The sequence below is a fragment of the Rhineura floridana genome, chromosome 1, assembly GCF_030035675.1.
Source record: "Rhineura floridana isolate rRhiFlo1 chromosome 1, rRhiFlo1.hap2, whole genome shotgun sequence".
Lineage (NCBI taxonomy): Eukaryota > Metazoa > Chordata > Lepidosauria > Squamata > Rhineuridae > Rhineura > Rhineura floridana.
The window spans coordinates 45,903,136-45,924,001 of NC_084480.1; the positions used below are offsets into that span (position 1 = coordinate 45,903,136).

The following is a 20,866-nucleotide window of genomic DNA, read 5'->3' on the forward strand; positions in this document are numbered from 1 at the left end:
GTGTTTAAAGGCAGCCCCACATACAGCATATTGCAGTAGACTAAGTGGGAGATTACTAGAGCATGGGTAACTAGCATAGCTATCTTCAGCTGGGTATTTTCACAGCTGCCATATCAACTGAAGCCAGTAAAAGTGCTTTGAGCCACATATGTGCTTGAGCTTCTAATGATAACTTTGAATCCAAAAGCATCTCTAAACTGCAAAACATTATTTATTTTTATTTATTTATTATTTATTTATTAGATTTATATCCTGCCCTTTCTCCCAGTAGGGGCCCCAAATATCTCTCTGGGGGAATAAAATTCCTTCCAGAGTGGGTTGAATACCATTCACTGCCATGTCTGCCCAGACTGTGCGGCTCGCTCTGCACCTGAGCGCAGCACTGAGGAGGGACGCCAGACTGGGCTGCGGAGAGACAAAAGAAGAGCAAGGAAATCTCCGCGAGGGAGCAGCTTCTTGTGACTGCCTCAGACGGATGCTCAGTCACCACCCGCTGCTTGGGAACACTTGCTGCTGCCAGAGGAGAAGGAGAGGGAGAGGAGGAGTCGGAGTCTGCCCCTCGCTCCATGACTGAGCAGCACTGAGGCGTGCGGCTGTAGAGCTGGAGCCCCAAGAAGCAGTGCTCGAGCCCCTGCAGCCTCTTTCGCGGGTGCCTCCCCTGGACCTTCCACGGGATTCTTGCTTAGGCAGCCGGGTGGCGCATGATGCACCCTGCTGCTTGCTTCTGCTCGCCAGCCCCACTGCGATGATTTCCCTGGAGCAGCAGCCCAAACATGTTGTGGCGACCATCGAGAACCTGCCACCCGAGGGCAGTGGTGTTGGCGGCGGTGGCAACAGGAGCAGCATCTGCGCCCCCTCTTCTTCCAGCATGTGCCAAGGCTCAGGAAAGTGTTTAACAGTCAAAACCTGGGGGCGCCGGCAAGAATGGTGTCTACAGGCAGGACTTGCCCTTGCAGTGTGTGGCCAGCGTGCTGGTGCTGCCGGAGGGGCTCCACGCCGTCAAATCCTGCAATCCCCTCACCAACTTCAGCATTCCAGCCACCGCCGCCGCAGGTACGCTGTAGCTCGCCCTCATCCAGTGGGGTGGTGGGTGCACCTTCTCAGAGAAGATCTACATGGCCACCAAGTGGGGGGCCTCCACCACCCCCATTTACAACTATGGCGGTGGAATGGGGAATGACATCCAGGCCATGACCCACCCTGCTTCTGTGGGACTGGCTGGTGCTGGGGAAAGCTTACTTGTATTTTGCCATCAGAGAAGCTGATCAGAAGTTCAACTGAAGGTGTCGGACTTGCAAGCATAGAAGGAAAGATTGTGATTGACAAGAGATTTGTTGACCTCCAGGCAACAGCTAAACCCCATTTCAAATTCTGAAAAGAGTTTCCTTTTCCTGCTTGTCTCACATCAGGAATTGTTGCGCCCCAGGAGTTAGCTCAGGAGTCGGATGAAGACTAGGTCCCTGGGAGCATTGAAGGAAGGGAGAGAGCAGTCAGCCCACAGACTCCCTCAGCCAGCCCCCCCATTGAGGCAGTTCCTGCTCCGCCTGCGAGCCCCCCGCCTGAGCCATTGGGAAGCGACCCCTCATGCACGTCAACCACGCCCCCACAGGAATCCCCGCCTGGCACTTCAAATGCTTCCCAGCCAACCACCTTCCCGCTCCCTGAAGTTGAGCCATCGCCTATCGAAGCCCGCTGTCAGACGGGCCATCGGAGGCTCGCCCCCCCTCACCCCACACGAGGCGGTGATAGAAAAGGGTCCTTGGGAGGGTGGAACTTCGGAGGAGCCATCGTTTACAGGCTCCTTACAAGGAGGTGCCCGCCCAGGCTGCAGTGCTGATTCAACTCTCCCCACATGCTGCAAAGACTAATTAGGTAGCTTACTTAGGGAACATAGTGAGCTAGAGTAGACAGGTTTATGAAGCGCATTGCTTTGGACATGATCACTCTAATAAAGTGAGAATTAAACCAAGCCTCGTCTCCGTCCTGTGTCTTGGGCTGTGGGCAGAACAGGAATAGAGTAAATAAATAGGTTTCAGCAGCATGGTGAGGTGGTGAACTACCATAGAAGATGACAGCAAGGCTATCTGTGCCTTGTTCCTTGCTCCCACTCTTCTCATGGATGGGTTCCTTGTTGCTCACCTGCTGTGCCCACTGTCCTGTGTGTGTTGTTAACGCTAGATCGGTACACAATAAGACCACACTCATCCATGATTTGATCGTGGATGAAGCTGCTGATTTGGTGTACATTACTGAGACCTGGGTGTGTGAGCTGAGAGGAGTTGATCTGACCCAGCTTTGCCCACCTGGATGCTTGGTGCAACACCAGCACAGGCTGCAGGGATTTGGGGGGGGGGAGTTGCTGTGGTCTACAGAAGTTCCATCTCTGTCACCAGGAAACCACTCTGTCTTGGAGGTGGCTGTGAGGGCCTGCACCTGGTGTTGGTCCAAGGAGATAGTAAACTAGGGTTGCTGCTGGTGTACCATCCACCCTGCTGCCTGACAGCTTATCTGACTGAGCTGGCGAAGGCCATCTCGGCTGTGGTATTGGAGGAGCCCAGAATGATAGTCCTGGGTGATTTTAGTGTCCGTGCTGAGGCTGCCTTTGGTTTTCCAGCTTGGGACTTCATGGCCTCCATAATGACCATGGGGCTATTGGAAAATATCACCGGCATGGGGCAGGGGCCGAGGACAGGGTTCTGGTTTTGGTACTTTGTAATATGTTTTTAAACCTTTAAAAAAATTAAACTTTTATTTTTAAAGATTATTTAAAGCCTTTAAAAAGGTTTTAAAGATGTTTTGTTTTAATATATTTTAAAGTCTGTTTTTATAATGTTGTAAAGTGTTTTTGGTGCTTTTGTTTGCTACCCTGGGGTCCTACTGGGAGGAAGGGTGGGATATAAATCAAATAATAAATTTAAAAAAAGTACTTTGTATGGGAGATCTAAATACATTGGGACTTGCTTCTGGATAAACATGCATAGGATTGCACTAGAACAGAAGATCACAGCATGATCTTGGTAGGCATACACAGTAAACAATTGTAGTTAGAATAAAAGTGTACATGCAGGTTTTTTAATTACTTGCAAAAATGCATATTATACATTTTATGTTTCAAATAATTTTTGAACAGAAATTTTTAAAAAGTGTACATGCTGCAGCTTGTGATGTCATTATAATGTGTTATACTTTCCTAATTAAGGAGACCAACAAGTTTAAATTTTACTGGACTGTTGAAGAGTGCAGTTTGTCTTATTCATAACCTGTTTTGAAAACCTTCCCAATATGAAGCTTTTCGGACAGTAAAACTGCAATGTTAATTCCACATGAAAAATGAAATGGATCCTGACTTATGGCGAGCCTATGAATAAGGTTTTCATGGTAAACTGTATTCAGAGGGGATTTACCATTGCGTCCTCTGAGGCTAGTCCTCCCTAGCTGGCCAGGGCCTGCTCAGCTTGCTACAGCTGCACAAGCCAGCCCCTTCCTTGACTGCAACTGCCAGCTGGGGGGCAACTGGGCTCCTTGTGACTCTGCAGCTTGCCCACGGCTGCACAGGTGGCAGGGCACGTAACCCCTGAGCCACTCACTGTGGGGGTGATCTTTAGCTGGCCCTTTACACCCACGAGACACGAGCAGGACTCTGGACTCCCAGCCAGGCTTTCCTCCCCATTGTACTATACCAGCTGTTAAATTTCACATACCTGGGAGTTAATTCCACTAAATTCAGTAGGACTTACTTTTGAGTAGACATGGTTAGGATTGTGCTGAAAATCAATGGGACTTTTGAGTGACCATAGCAGAGGCTTGTGTTGTAAATCTTTCTCTCCCCCTCCGATCCTTTTTTAAAAAGCAATTAGGCAGGGCTTACTTAGGTGTCAATGCTTTTATTTGGCAGGAAACTGATACTTTAAAAAAATGTTCTGCAATGACCAACTGGTTTTGACAATAAACTATTATATGGGGTGTATGTATTTGTACATCTCCAGTGTGTGTGTGTATAAGGAATATTTCCAACAACCCTGTGAGGTAAGGTTGGAAACCAAGTCAGCTCACAACAAGAAATAAAGCCATTTAAAATCCAATAATCATAAAACAAGTATAAAACACTTGCAAAACAGTGTAAAATGGCATGACTCTGAATTTAGGGTTGGGTGAGTGAAGTTCCTTATGTGAGATTGTAGTCCTGTGCATGCTTCCCTGTTTGGGTAAGCCACATTGAATACATTGGGACTTGCTTCTGCGTAAATGTGCATAGGATTGCACTATAAATATCTTTACAGGTTGTGTAAATAATAATAATCTTTGACATTCATGCCTATATAAATATTTCTTCATATTATGTCTTGATATGTATCTGATTCTACACTATGGTTGTACATTATTTCCTCTACATTTTAAGTGTGCCCTTCTTCCTTGGGGTGATCATAGTTCCCCTCTGTTGTTTTCACCCTGAGGGGCTGATTAGGATGAGAGATGGTGCGTAGCCCATGGGCACCCAGTATACTTTGTAGTTGATTTAATTTAAATGATTTATAATGCAGCCATGAGGTCCTGGAAGCAAAATTTAGGTTGCTAGGTAGGATGCTGAAAGCCAGGACCTCCAAGGTGGCTTTCTCTGAAATGCTACTGGTTCCACGCGCAGGACCAGCCAGACAGGCCCAGCTTTGCAGTCTCAATGCGTGGATGAGACGATGGTGTCGGGTGGATTTGTTAGGCACTGGGGAACATTTTGGGACAAGCCGGGCCTGTACAAAAGGGACGGGCTCCACTTGAACCAGAATGGAACCAGACTGCTGGCACTTAAAATTAAAAAGATAGCAGAGCAGCTTTTTAAACTGACTGAGGGGGGAAACCCGACAGGAGCTGAGGAAGGTCCGGTTCGGAATAAACCTCCCCCCTGGGATAAAAACCAAAGAAATGATGAAATTTTAAAAGGGGTAGGCCTAGAAGTAGGCATTGTGAGAGCAGGGGCACAGGATATAAATTCAGAAGAGCAAAATTACCACAGGCCAAACCACAAGTGCCAAAGACACTTGAAGAGAGACACTGCTTACAAGTGCCTGTACGCTAATGCTAGGAGCCTGCGAACCAAGATGGGAGAACTGGAGTGCTTGGTCTTAGAGGAGAGCATTGATATAGTGAGCATAACGGAGACCTGGTGGAATGGAGAAAACCAGTGGGATACGGTTATCCGATAAACTATATCGGAAGGACAGGGCAGGACGTATTGGTGGCGGAGTCGCTCTATACGTGAAAGAAGGCATTGAATCCAGCAAGCTCAAAACCCCCAAAGAGGCGGACTCCTCCACAGAATCGTTGTGGGTGGTGATACCATGCCCCAGGAGGGACTTAATACTGGGAACGATCTATCGTCCCCCTGATCAAAATGCTCAGGGAGACCTTGAGATGAGATATGAAATTGAGGAAGCATCCAAACTAGGAAATGTGGTAGTAATGGGTGACTTCAACTATCCAGACATAGACTGGCTGCATATGTGTTCCAGTCATGACAAAGAAGCAAAGTTTCTAGATATTCTAAATGACTATTCCTTAGACCAGTTGGTCATGGAACCAACCAGAGGGACGGCAACCCTGGACTTAATCCTCAGTGGGGACCGGGACCTGGTGCGAGATGTAAGTGTTGTTGAACCGATTGGGAGCAGTGACCACAGTGCTATTAAATTAAACATACATGTAACTGGCCAATTGCCAAGAAAATCCAACACGGTCACATTTGACTTCAAAAGAGGAAACTTCACAAAAATGAGGGGATTGGTAAAAAGAAAGCTGAAAAACAAAGTCCAGAGGGTCACATCACTCGAAAATGCTTGGAAGTTGATTAAAAACACTATATTAGAAGCTCAGATCAGAAAAGGTACCGCCAGGGCCAAGAAGATGCCAGCATGGTTAACGAGCAAAGTCAAGGAAGCTCTTAGAGGCAAAAAGTCTTCCTTCAGAAAATGGAAGTCTTGTCCAAATGAAGAAAATAAAAAGGAACACAAACTCTGGCAAAAGAAATGCAAGAAGACAATAAGGGATGCTAAAAAAGAATTTGAGGAGCACATTGCTAAGAACATAAAAACCAACAACAAAAAATTCTATAAATACATTCAAAGCAGGAGACCATCTAGGGAGGCGATTGGACCCTTGGATGATAAGGGAGTCAAAGGTGTACTAAAGAACGATAAGGAGATTGCAGAGAAGCTAAATGAATTCTCTGCGTCTGTCTTCACAGTGGAAGATATAGGGCAGATCCTTGAACCTGAACTAACATTTGCAGGAAGGGATTCTGAGGAACTGAGACAAATAGTGGTAACGAGAGAGGAAGTTCTAAGCTTAATGGACAATATAAAAACTGACAAATCACCAGGCCCGGATGGCATCCACCCGAGAGTTCTCAAAGAACTCAGATGTGAAATTGCTGATCTGCTAACTAAAATATGTAACTTGTCCCTCAGGTCCAGCTCCGTGCCTGAGGACTGGAAAGTGGCAAATGTAATGCCAATCTTCAAAAAGGGATCCAGAGGGGATCCCAGAAATTACAGGCCAGTTAGCTTAACTTCTGTCCCTGGAAAACTGGTAGAAAGTATTATTAAAGCTAGATTTATCCATATCTGGACAGGGAACATCTTGCTTCAGTTGTCCATGCTCTGGTAACCTCAAGGTTGGACTACTGCAATGCACTATACATGGGGCTGCCCTTGAAGACGGTTCGGAAACTGCAGCTTGTGCAGAATGCGGCGGCCAGATTAATAACTGGGACCAAGCTGTCGCAACATGTGACACCAATCCTGGCCGGCTTGCACTGGCTGCCTATTCGTTTCCGGGCCCAATTCAAGGTGCTGGTTTTAACCTATAAAGCCTTACACGGCACGGGCCCACAATATCTGGTGGAACGTCTCTCCCGATATGAACCTACCCGGGCACTACGCTCAACATCGAAGGCCCTCCTCCGGGTGCCTACTCAAAAAGACGCCCGGAAGGTGATTACAAGAAAGAGGGCCTTCTCGGTAGCGGCCCCCGAACTATGGAACACCCTTCCTGACGAGGTACGCCTGGCGCCTACTTTATTTTCGGCGCCAGGTGAAAACCTTCCTCTTTGCCCAGGCATTTTAAAATCATTTTAAATCATTTTAAATCTTAATATTTGTATCTTGTATTTGTATTTGATATTATTTAAGTTGGTTGTGTTTTGTCTGCTTGTCTAATTGTGTTTTTAAGGATTGTTTTAAAACTGAAATGTAATTATATATCTTATTGTTTGTACACCGCCCAGAGAGCTTGCTACGGGCGGTATAGAAATCGAATTAAATGAATAAATAAAATAATAAATTAACTAAGCACATAGAAGAACAAGCCTTGCTGAAGCAGAGCCACCATGGCTTCTGCAAGGGAAAGTCCTGTCTCAGTAACCTATTAGAATTCTTTGAGAGTGTCAACAAGCATATAGATAGAGGTGATCCATTGGACATAGTGTACTTAGACTTTCAAAAAGCTTTTGACAAGGTACCTCACCAAAGACTTCTGAGGAAGCTTAGCAGTCATGGAATAAGAGGAGAGGTCCTCTTGTGGATAAGGAATTGGTTAAGAAGCAGAAAGCAGAGAGTAGGAATAAACGGACAGTTCTCCCAATGGAGGGCTGTAGAAAGTGGAGTCCCTCAAGGATCGGTATTGGGACCTGTACTTTTCAACTTGTTCATTAATGACCTAGAATTAGGAGTGAGCAGTGAGGTGGCCAAGTTTGCTGACAACACTAAATTGTTCAGGGTTGTTAAAACAAAAAGGGATTGCGAAGAGCTCCAAAAAGACCTCTCCAAACTGAGTGAATGGGCGGAAAAATGGCAAATGCAATTCAATATAAACAAGTGTAAAATTATGCATATTGGAGCAAAAAATCTGAATTTCACATATACGCTCATGGGGTCTGAACTGGCGGTGACTGACCAGGAGAGAGACCTCAGGGTTGTAGTGGACAGCACGATGAAAATGTCGACCCAGTGTGCGGCAGCTGTGAAAAAGGCAAATTCCATGCTAGCGATAATTAGGAAAGTTATTGAAAATAAAATAGCCGATATCATAATGCCGTTGTATAAATCTATGGTGCGGCCGCATTTGGAATACTGAGTACAGTTCTGGTCGCCTCATCTCAAAAAGGATATTATAGAGTTGGAAAAGGTTCAGAAGAGGGCAACCAGAATGATCAAGGGGATGGAGCGACTCCCTTATGAGGAAAGGTTGCAGCATTTGGGGCTTTTTAGTTTAGAGAAAAGGCAGGTCAGAGGAGACATGATAGAAGTGTATAAAATTATGCATGGCATTGAGAAAGTGGATAGAGAAAAGTTCTTCTCCCTCTCTCATAATACTAGAACTTGTGGACATTCAAAGAAGCTGAATGTTGGAAGATTCAGGACAGACAAAAGGAAGTACTTCTTTACTCAGCGCATAGTTAAACTATGGAATTTGCTCCCACAAGATGCAGTAATGGCCACCAGCTTGGATGGCTTTAAAAGAAGATTAGACAAATTCGTGGAGGACAGGGCTATCAATGGCTACTAGCCGTGATGGCTGTGCTGTGCCACCCTAGTCAGAGGCAGCATGCTTCTGAAAACCAGTTGCCAGAAGCCTCAGGAGGGGAGAGTGTTCTTGCACTCGGGTCCTGCTTGCGGGCTTCCCCCAGGCACCTGGTTGGCCACTGTGAGAACAGGATGCTGGACTAGATGGGCCACTGGCCTGATCCAGCAGGCTCTTCTTATGTTCTTATGTTTATATGCAGGCAAAGTTTATGAAGTACAGTAGGGTCCCACTCATACGGCGGGTTACGTTCCGGACCCCTGCTGAAAAGCGGAATTCATTTAATATAATGGCATGCGACGCCTGAAAACCGCCGTAAAAGCGGAACAAGCGCTGTATGAGTGGGGCTTTAGTCTAATTGCGTCTAATTGATACTGCTGCATTAGCAAAGCGCTGTAAAGCGAAGCGCCATAATGCAGGGCCCTACACTAATGCGGATCGACATAATTCAATTAAAGCACATCCAACTCGCATTTAAAGCACATCCAACTCGCATTTAAAGCACATGACTTCCCCCAAAGAATCCTGGGAAGTGTAGTTTCCCCCTCACAGTTGTAGTTCCCACCACCCTTAACAAACCACAATTCCCATGATTCTGTGGTGGGGTTCATGTGCTTCAAATGTGTGTCTAATGTGCTTTTAAATGCATGATGTGGATCTGCCCTAGTATTCTGTGCATTTATTAGTGAACTGAAAAGAACAATTTTAAAAGATACCTTTTTAAACAGGGGAAGGGCTGTATGTAGCTCAGTATAAGGCACATGCTTTGCATGCAAAGGTCCAAAATTCAATCTCTGGACAAGACTATTGCCTGGAATCCTGGAGAGCCAGTGCTAGTCCATGTCATCAGTACTGAGTTAGATGGTACCAAAATGGTCTGAGTCAGTATGGTAGATTCCTTTGTGCCTAAAAGAGGAAGGAGACCCAAGGGCCACAGTGACTCCAAAATTTATTATGTATTTTATTTACAACATTTATATACCGCTTTATTGTAAAAAAAAATAGCAAAGTGGTTTACAGAAGGAATTAAAACAATATATTTTTTAGCAAAAACAATTAAAAACAGGTATTTAAAAACATTGAAAATAATAAAACCAACAATGAGTTAAAAACAGATTAAAAAACATAATAGCTTTTACATGCCCGGGTAGGCTTGCCTAAACAAAAATGTTTTTAGCAGGTGCTAAAAAGAATACAATGAAGGCCCCTGCCTAATGGAAATATGCAGGGAGTTCCAAAGCATCGATTTCTTACAAGAGCAGAACAAGTACTATGTGGAACCCTTAACATGGAGAGCACACCTTGAACTTGATCTGGTAACAAATCGGCAACCATTGCATATTTCATAGGAGAGGTATTATGTGCTGATAGGGTGTCACTCATGTCAGCAATCATGCTGCAACATTCTGCACTAAATGCAGCCCCTGAGTCAGGCTGTGCTGCATGTGGGTTTCTGTGACCTTGGCTGACTTGCTTCCAGGATTTTTTTTAGTTTTGGTTAGGAACCATGACTGGCTGTGGGATGCTGAGTTTTTTGTATCACCCCTAAGAATCTTGTTGTGGTTGGTATGGTATTGCATTTAGGCATGGTATGGTATTGCGTCACTGTCTTTTCTTTTTCTTTTTGCATTGCATTTACCTCTGACCTCACTCCCTTTCATCCATAGAAGCAACAACAGTGGTTCCATGCATTCAGCTCAATCACCTTAAACCCAGTGATTATGCACCTTGTTGTTTTCATTATGGTTTCTTTCTTGCCCAATACTGGTAAAAGTGAATTCACATACTGGAAAGTGTGGCTTCAATTGCTGTTGTTTCCAAAGTACTGCCTCTGAAGGTAGACCAAACCATGTGTGTTTTCTCTCTGCCAATTATTACTTACCTAACCATATCTACTCAGAAGTAAGTCCTGTTTAGTCCTATGGGGCTTAGTCCCTTAGTAAATGTGTTTAGAATTGCAGACTTCAAGGGCATTCATCTTTATTCCTGAGTGCTCCCATCTAACATCTCCACAACACTAGGCTTTGTTCCTACAATGGCCTTTTGGTGACTGACCTGGCCTGAGGGCACTTAAACCCTTCTTGCCAGAAGCAAGTAGGCTAGATTAAATGCTCTTTATTCAGGCTCTCTAAGCAGGTGAGAAGGAATGACCCATTACCTCAGCTGGACCTGGGACATCCTCATTTAGCTAAGATTTCTCTCTTAATTTCCAATCAGTGCATTTTTGTTTGTTTGAGTGGTATGCTCCAAGCAACTGTTGTTGATGCTTATTGTATCATGCTTAATGACATTGCTGGGGGCTCGCTCCATGACATCACTAGGGCCTGCCCCTGGAATCTCAGGGTTTGGGATGCTTCTGACCTGGCAACCCTAGTTACAATATTAAATCCTTAAAACACAAACATAATAAATCAAAATATTAAACAGTCATAAAACTAGAAAAAGATAATCAGAACAAATTAGCAGCAACAATCTATGCAAAAGCCTGGGTGAATAGGTCAGTTTTTAAACTAGCATGGAAAATATGTAATTGTCAGTGCCAGACTTATTTGATAAGGGTGGCAATTACATAATTGGGAGACTTGTGTGAAAATGCCCTCTACCGTGTAGTGACACACTGCATTTCAGGATGGTGTGGCACTGCCAAGAGAGCATCCCCAGCAGAAGTATGGACAGGTTTATATAGGAGCAGGCAGACTCTGCCAGGCATCTAGGTTCCAATATGTTTTGGGACTTTGTAGGTCAATTCAAGTACCTTGAATCTGGTTTGGTAACAAATAAGCAGCCAGTGCAGTTCTCCCAATACTTTCTGGGTGAATGTTTCTGGGTAACTACTGTGCTGCCACATTCTGCACAGCTGCAGCTGACAGACCATCCTCCGAAGCAGCTCCACATAGAGCTCATTGCAGTTCAGCCTTGGGGTTACCAATGCATGGATCACTTGTATTACTACATTTGCCTTTTTAAATTCAGATAATACATTCATCTATCCTAGTACTAATCAGACCTTTTATGTTGTTTAGCTTTCTGCCATTTGAAAACCACTACAGTTAACTTTAAAATGTAAAAGCCATTCCGTTACGTTTTTCTAGGTTTTTAAACTACAAGTAGTATTAAAGTTTTGTATATATGTTAAACATCACAGATTTTAGCCAACCTGAAAACTTGATTGTTTTATGGAAAGTAACTTTAGTAAAGGTGAATGTTTGGCTAGTATGAGTGTGGAAAATATTGGCAAAAACTTCTTATTAGTTCCCTCAAAAGATAGAATACAAGGAGAACAAGTAATAAATTATTTAAGAAATGATTCAGCTTGGCAAAAGGCCCTGATTGAGATGCAAATTCCTTGGTTTCTGATCCTGGTGTCAGCGTACTTGAAATTATTAAATTCTTTCAAGCTACTCAGGAAGTGGATTGGACTGTGAAAGACCAACCCTAATTATGTTTGCATCTTTACAAATTTGTTGGACAGTGCAATATCTTAGAGAGGAAGTCAGGTCTTTTGCTGCCCTGGTGCATTCACTATTTGTTGTTGTTATGTGCCTCCAAGTCGACTACGACTTATGGCGACCCTATGAATCAGTGACCTCCAAGAGCATCTGTCATGAACCACCCTGTTCAGATCTTGTAAGTTCAGGTCTGTGGCTTCCTTTATGGAATCAATCCATCTCTTGTTTGGCCTTCCTCTTTTCCTACTCCCTTCTGTTTTCCCCAGCATTATTATCTTTTCTAATGAATCATGTCTTCTCATTATGTGTCCAAAGAATGATAACATCAATTTCATCATTTTAGCTTCTAGTGATAGTTCTGATTTAATTTGATAGCTGCCCAATTTCCGTGCTTTTTAAAGTTTGATAGAAATATCTGTTGACTATAGGAATGTTCTTAAACCGCAAGGTTTTTTTTTTGTCTATTAGTGAATTTCTAAAGAAGCCTAGGAAACGGGAGAAAACCCAATACTTTCAAATTTATATTTAGAATTCACCATCATCAACACAATAAGGAATCTGTTGCATGTGACTTCATTTTTACAGCTACATAAAATTCCTGATATGTTTCATAATGATTCTTGTTGAGAAGTTAAAACAAGCAGGCAATAAAATAAGACCGAAAAGTATTTACTATGCATCATTGTTTGTTGAAGTTGGCTGGTAAGATGTATTTCTGTAAGGAAATGACCTTTGATACAGTAGGCATTTTCTTCAAGTGAAGGGAGTGGGTATCCTGTTACCTCATAGGTTTTTCAAACCATACTGAAATCTTGATACTGATAAGGAGGTTTGGTTACCAGAGTGCGGATTTATTTTTTCTATGTTTGGAGGAATGGAGGAAGAATCTTTGTGGACTAAAATCAGTGGTGCTGCTTGCAATATTAGATTTATTGTTGAAAAAGCAGAGTCTCTAGAAGTTACCTTAAAACCAGATCCTTGTATAGAAGAGAGTAGGATTACTAGTACTTCTGCTGAACCATGCGAGGAAAATCTTATTTTGTAAGTATTGGTGAACTTGCTCTTATTCGCTTTCTTTTGATACAGTTTTCATACAGTTTTGATACAGGTTTTATAGTTTTAATATAGTTCAGATCCGGACTGACTAAGTTATATTATGCTGTGAACTAAGCTGAGCTGTACCAGTGTATTGTATGTCGTATTGTGTACTGAAAGATAATTACTTTTGGTGACATGCTCTATTAAATAAAGAGTCTTATATCTGTCCTGGTTACTGTACTGAAGTGCAATTTAGGGCAAACTAAATTAATTCATTTATTTCTGTATAGAAGTGTTCATGTTTGAAATAACAATACATATGTTGCCTTTCTAATTCTCTTACAGAAAATATTATGGTTTTTAAGGATAAGATAAAAAAAAATTGACTGTGTGGCCATTCCTGTGTTGTTTCTACTTCATATTTCGTTGATAATGATATGGAGAAGCGAAACCAGCTCAAACGCAAATTTAAAGGATAATAGCAAACTGGCTGCCTGAGAATGTGTAGCATTTGTTTGTTGAAGTCTTATAGCGGAGTATTAACTGATTTAGGATAGTGCCTGGAATACTTTGTTCCCAAAGTGGCCTAAAATCCTAAAAGATCGTTCAACTTGTTCCAAGTGTCAAAAGGATATTTGATTTTTGCAAGATTAGGTTGGAGGATATTCTGTTTACAGCATGATGCCTCCCTCTGGACTTGATAGGCAGGGTCTCTGGAGCTTTTTGCCTCCTCTTACAGAGGGAGGAGATATCCCACCCTGCAGACTAAACCTGCCTATGGCTGAGAATGATAGTGTCTTTTCTTTGGGGAAAATCTCTGTTTGTGAGCCTTTATTCTGAGAGTTGTTTTTTTCTTCTGGTGTTTTTCCCTCTTCTTTTCCATCTCTTGTTTATATTTGGTGTTTTGTGAGAACAGGGGTGTTTTTGGTTTTCCTTCCCTCCTGTTCCATTTGGTTCCTTGGGGGTTATTGTCTGTTCCTTCCCCCTTCTTCCCCCTGGCTTTTCCCTTTGTGTATTCTTGTTTTAAATTACAAAAACAGAGAAACTTCTCAGAATCTTAGGGATATGCCAAAAGAGGTGCGCGCGTGTGTTTTAAAACTAAGTCATGCAAGTCCTTAGTCTCTCATAATCATATACGTATCTACTCAGCTCAGTAAGTGTGTATAGGATTGCAGCATAAAGTAAATCTTTGGATCTTTGCCAGTATTAAGAATAAACATACTACATTCCTACAGAGAGGTATGGCCTTCTTTCCCCTGTGAAGAAGGGGTTATCCTTTTTCATTATCTTCCTGTTACTTTCTCCACCTTTCCTGTAGGCTCTCTTTTCCTTTCTGTTAATGTGTGAGTGTGCAAAATGAATGTCTGTTCACCTGGACTGCCATCAGAAAGTATTTGCAACAAATTTGTTAGTGAAAAGAGAGAAGACTTCCCATGTACTATTTCTTGTAAACTGTAGCTATCCCAGTGTGCACTCAGATAAGAGGAGAAAATGACCGCAATTATATACAGTTACCATAATGAAGCAACTTGTCCTTTCACATTTTCTTTGGAAACATTGTAAAAATTAAGCCAGTCTTTGCCTGGAAACACCAGCGTGCTCTGGTGTTGTGTGTCTTTTATGACGAACTTTTGTAGTCACATTCTGTAATATCAATAGCAATTATAATTCAGAAAGTAAGCTGTTGTTAGTATAAGGTATTTTGTATGAAGTGACTGCAGTGGCTATACCGCAAGAATCCTTCTACTCCATACTACTACTGCTACTTGTCGTCCGCAACCTTCAAAACATGTACTTTTTATTTGTGCCTTTTCAGTTTGTTCCCCCCTCCCCCTGGTGGAATATATTTACCCAACACCTTAATTTCTAGCATCCCCTTTTCTTTGAACAATTAGTAGCATTGCTGCAAAATTTGCAATTATGAGGCACGTTGAAATACTTCTTTTGTGTCTTCATTGGTTTATAATCAGGTTGTGAGAGAAATCACTAACATGTTATTTTTCTCTTTTGTAGAAATGAAGATCTGAAGCAGATGTTGGAAAGCAGCAAAGATTCGGCTAAACTGGATGCTATGAAGAGAATTGTTGGGGTATGTTAGGGTTTTTTTTAATGTGTGTATAATGTTGGCACCTCTGAAAGTTGTATTTCTTCACACATTGAATGTACTGTTTATGTATACATAGCTTAAGGCTGCCAGGGCTAGTCTGAAAGTTGTGGATTTTTAAAAATAGCTATTGTCAGCATTAATTTCTTCAGGAAAGTAATGAATGCATGTTTTGTGCATTTTTAATATGATATGTTCACACAACAAATTATATTATTTTGAGAGCCAGATGAGTGGGCATATGCCTGTGTAGCTTGAGTGACTTGGCTTCGCACCTAATTAATTTGAATGTTTTCTGTTTGCATTTCTGTGGTTATTTGAAATTTTTGTTTTCACTTTTGTTGTTACTAGGGGCAGACTAGCATGGGTTCAGTGCCCAAACTGGGATCCAAAAACTACTTGAGTGTATCCAAGGGACACCAGAAATGGAGACATTACCACCACTTCCACGTTGACCCCCCCGCGCCAGGATCATAAACTGCTTCTAAAATTTCAGTTTTAGAAGCAGTTTGCCATGTAGAGTGAGGTGCTACTGTTCAAGAAAAAGAAGTCCAAAGTATCCTATGGTGTATGGACCTAGCTGTGAGGTTCTTGGGATCCTAGCAACAAAATACAAGATTAAAATTTGCTAAAAAGCAGTTCATACGAAATCTGTTAAGTCATTTGAAAGCTAGGAGCAGGATACAGTACTGAAATTTGGGGTTCAGGACAGGATCTAAGGCTAGCACAGGCATGTCAAAGAAAACAATGGCACAACTTAGGAAAGTAAATTGAATTTCTCAGTGGATTTTGCTACTGATATATCAATCTCACGTCTCTTGGAGGTTTTTAAGGACCAAATTAGAATCCATATGGCAAGCAACCTTATAATGATTGAGTCACAGATGAGTCTGGTATATGAGAGAGAGCGCTAGTCACCAAGAGCCCTTTACAAAATGTATGTGTGTAGATTCAGTGAAAAACATATCTTCTTGAAGGCCATCTTATGTTCCAAAATGCATATATTGTGGGTTGTACTTCACAGATACGGCTGATAAATTGCCAAATGCAAACAATAGCAATCTGCTTATAGAGTAGATACAAATCTGTGACCTGATGACATGGACACAATGCTTGCTGGGATGTGCCAGACTACATAATCCCTGCCCATCATGACTAGTGAAATCGAGTTGGGGGAAGTTGACCGGATGAGTTCAGAGTGTGGTGAACGCACCTTTGTGTGAGGGGGTGTTGCAGCTATTACTGGGCTCCTGCTGGGAGGAAGGGTGAGGTATAAATCAAATAATAAATAAATAAATTACTGAAAACCCCAGGCCAGAACCCAATGGATTGTAATAAATATCACCTGGTTACATATACCTTGTTTTTGGGAAAGGTGATTGAGTGGGTTGTGGCAGAGCAAATGCAGATATTCCTGGATGAAACTGATTACCTGGAAAGTGTTGCTTGGAGATTTTGGGAGGAGACTTTAAGCATACTTTTTTAAGGTTCAATTGGTATGGCAGTGCCCAAATAAGCTTAATGGACCAGCTTCCATTGCCATCCATGCTCTATTTAGTTGTAAATAAAAGTACTTTGCTTGCTTGTTCAGAAAATCACTTACATTTCAAAACGGAAAGCTTCATTAAAACCAATAGTTTAAATCTTTCCTTTTTAGACTATGTGAGATTGAAATCTCATTTATTTCAATCAATCCACTGTCATATCCTGAAAGTAGATAATGAACTGTGAGTTCATGCTGTAAATAAACCAGTGGGAGAGTGCTTAATATTATAGTGAGGGACAGATAATACCCAGATTGATAGCTAAAACTGTAGTTTCCAGTATAGATTCTACTGTTACAGCTAGGTTGAGCAGTTGTATTCGTGTTGGTAAATAGTAGAACACTGGCTACAGGATAGCCAGTATTTTGCTTTGTTGTGAACTTCAACAGGTTAGCGAAGAAACTTTCATACTCTAAAACTCTTAACCTCTATGTAATATACTTGGAGGTCACTGATTCATAGGGTTGCCATAAGTCATAATTGACTTGAAGGCACATAACAACAACAACAACAAGAGCTTTTAACATTCAGGTTATTTAAAGCTGCTAACTGAAATGATATCTTGGTCTTTGAAAGACCCATTATGTTATCTTGGGTTAATGAGCCATGAACAAAGGAGGATTTACACTGATCATTATGACTTAATGAGACAAAATACACTTTAAAAAGATCCTAAATACATATTTACATGGTACACTGCAGCTATTATGGTTGGTCAGTTAAATAATGCAAGATAGAGATTCACATATATGATACATTTTAACATTTGCGATATTCCAACTATACCTTCATAACAAATTGTGTGCGTTATTCACTAATAGGCAATGTGGTTTAAGAACATAGAAGATATTTCTATCAAACTTTAAAAAGCAGGGAAAGTGGGCAGCTATAGTGAATGCACCAGGGGAGCAGGAGACCTGACTTCCTCCCTCAGATATTGTACTGTCCTACAAATTTGTAGAAATGCAAACACAATTAGGGTTGGTCTTTCACAGTCCAATTCACTTCCTGTGTAGCTTGGAAGAATTTGGTAATGTGTGCCTCTGAGTGAGTGGTGGCAATTTATTATTGATGATGGTGTAATATTGGTTTTTGTTTGAAAATAGCATGTTATTAATAAATATGTTTTGTTATGTCTTCTAAGATGATTGCCAGAGGGAAAAACGCATCTGAACTGTTTCCTTCTGTAGTGAAGAATGTCGCAAGTAAAAATATTGAGGTACAGTAGCGAAGCTTAATTCTTTTAGAATGTAACTTTTTCCGTTAGCTTCCAACTTCTTCCCATGAAACTGCATTTCATCGGAGTTCACAGTTTAATTCTAGTTAAAACACTTGTAGAAGTAACCATATGCTTAAATAGGGGCCATCATGTGGTGAGATATTCTTAAAAACTTTTGTAAATGGCGAAGTGGTTTACTAATGTACTGGACACTAACTGAACATGTAGGGTTGGATCTGAAGGACTATGAACAAAAGAACAATAACCTCTGGTGCTTTTCCACAAGCACTTGCAAAAGTCTGTATAGTGTTAGAATACTTACATTTTATAGCAGGCCTCATGTTTCTACTTGTTTCACTTCTATGCAGTGTTCTAGCAATAGAAGTAGAGCAACCTTTCTATGGGCAAAAAGTGTACTCATAGGCAACATTGCAGGGCTTGCCAAATTGCATTGTGACAGCTGGGAGAATGGTTGTGATGTGGGGCTTGCCAAGTGACCTTCTGGATGCTGATTCCCTGTTTATGACTGATATTCCTGCTTAGAATTCCCTTTTTAAAACAGGATACATGTAGAAAGCATGTGACGGGGTGGGAAGGAATTATTGCTCTCAAAACTAGAGAAGGACATTTTGTTCTAGTAAAATTCATTTTCATAACAGCATACTGCCATACTCTTGTGTTTCATGTCAAAAGATGCAGAAAAGTGACCTAGAAAGCAATTGGTGGTGTAGAACAGAAATAATAAAAGGTTGAGTCAATAACTCATGAAGTTTGATATACTTCTGTTGATAAACTAATTAAACAGATCTACCAGTGTTCCTCAATGCTAACAGGGCGCTATTATTATTAGTTTTAAAGGGAGGAGTGCTGTAACATTGAATAAAGGTAAATGATAAAAGTACGGTGCAGTCACGAAATCAAAGTACTCCTGCCTCTAATCTCAGAGTGGTTTCAAGGAAAGGAGGCTTTCTTTGCACACCTGCTGTCATTCACTACACAGGCCTCTTGTTGTCAATGTTGATTGCTGCTTGTTCATAGTAGAACAACAACTAATTTAGTGGCTTGTAACCTTCTGTGATTTAATATCTTGCTTTTTGACAGAATGGGCAAAAAATCTTTCTTCATATAGTGATAATAATTGTAGCACATTTGTTATTAAGGGTTTTTCAGAGTTTCCATTATACACCATTATGGTCAGTTTGTAATGCAGAACAGTTTTTTCTGTGCTTGGTTTAACATACACAGGCTTTGTCTAGAATTTAACTAAAGCATAATTTCATAAATATGATCAAACTGTCTGATTTGTAGTACTTAAGAAACTGAGAGTTTGGAAGCCTTTAATCTCTAAATCTGTTGTCCTTGGGAAGCTACAGTGACCATTCCTCAGGACTGTGGAAATACAAAGTCTACAAATACATTTCATTAGAATGTAAAACTCTTCCTGGACATTTGTACTGCCTCAGTCAGTGTATAAATATCTACTAGTAACTATTTAATGTTAACATCATTGTCTCATAAGTGTGTAAAAAACAAATCATTACTGTTTTCCACACAGGTCTTTTGTACACTGTTAAACCTTTATGGTTATCACCGTATGAACGTGTAAATGAGCATAACTCCCTTCAGGGAGTAACCAGTAATAAATGTTATTGTAAACCGCCCAGAGAGCTTCGGCTATGGGGCGGTATATAAATAAATAAATTTTGAACAATGTTAAATAATTCAGATTTGAATATTATGCACTAATTTGTTTTTCAGATTAAAAAACTTGTGTATGTTTACCTGATGCGCTATGCAGAGGATCAGCAGGACCTGGCATTGCTGTCAATTAGCACCTTTCAGCGTGCTCTGAAAGTGAGTAAATGTCAAGTTAGCTGTGCTTCCTGGGAAGGTGTCTGTCATTACAAAGCTATAGATCATTTTTAAAAGGGAAAAACAAGAACAAACTAGCTTAAGGATGAGTAGAGGAATATTTAGCATTCAGTAGTGGCTGATGGTGTGGAGTGCGTGGGGCTGTGTTGCCCTTCCAGCTTCCCAACACTATGCATGGCTGCCACTGATCACAAGGGGGAGGGGCGAGGTATGGGGAGTGCGATCCCCACCCCTCTCCCTCTTGGTCAGTGGCAGCAATCTGTGTTATTGGGAAGCCTGGGGATGGTCATTCATACAGTGACTCAAACTCCATTTTGGACCCAGCATTGCTTAAAAAATATTAGGGCTTTGCATATCAAATAATGCAGAATTTCCTTTGTTTAATCAGGTTAGTCACACATAGGGAGAAAGTTGGTGAATTTTGTCAAGGCTGCTTTCTGTCAGTCTCTGTCGGCTGCACAGTAGTGATTGATGTTGCAGTAAAACAATTAGCAGGCAGCTGGCCAGGCAGTGGCTGGGTTGTAAATCTGCTGAGGCTTGGGAATAATGAGGGAAAGGAAGGGAAGATCTGGGGTTTTGTTCCGAACCGCAATACCAGTTGGGTTCAGCAAGCGAAGTCTGGTTAGGCAGTCCAAGATTTAAAACAGTCCAGCAAGGCAGTCCAGGATTCAAAGATCTGAAAAGGGTCTGGGCCATGGGTGAGGCTGGCAAAGATCGGAAGTTGCTTCCAGTGGAGGGCAAAATACCTCTCTCTGCCTTTTAAACTCTGCTCCCTGATACAGGTGATTGCAGTCAGCCTTCTAGCTCCCAGGAGCTTGCAACCTTAAATGGCCAGAATGCCTGTGTTGCTCTGTTATTTGCTAATGTCTTTGCTCTGCAGGGGGCAGAGGGGCCTCCTGTTCACTTCTTGAATCTGACTGAGGGGCTCCAGTGGTGGGAGGTCTGGAACAGCATCTTTGGGGATTCTGCTTGTTCTCTCTCCTGGCTTTGATGTGGCATTCCACTCCTCGTCCTCCTCGAAGGACTCATCTGATGGAGGCATGACACTTTCCCTCATTCCTAATTTAAA

At 41.9% G+C, this 20,866-nt stretch overlaps 1 protein-coding gene across 4 annotated transcripts in view; it reads left to right on the top strand.

Annotated features, from left to right (window-relative positions):
• The window catches only part of AP3B1 (adaptor related protein complex 3 subunit beta 1), a 295,297-nt gene that overhangs the window by 52,113 nt on the left and 222,318 nt on the right, over positions 1–20,866 (top strand). For all 4 annotated transcript variants that reach the window (XM_061620123.1, XM_061620131.1, XM_061620141.1 and 1 more), the window contains exons 2-4: positions 15,072–15,147; positions 17,851–17,925; positions 19,684–19,779. In XM_061620123.1, coding sequence (XP_061476107.1) covers positions 15,091–15,147; positions 17,851–17,925; positions 19,684–19,779 — 228 coding nt within the window. In that variant the 5' untranslated portion in view covers positions 15,072–15,090. The remainder of the gene's footprint in view (positions 1–15,071; positions 15,148–17,850; positions 17,926–19,683; positions 19,780–20,866) is intronic.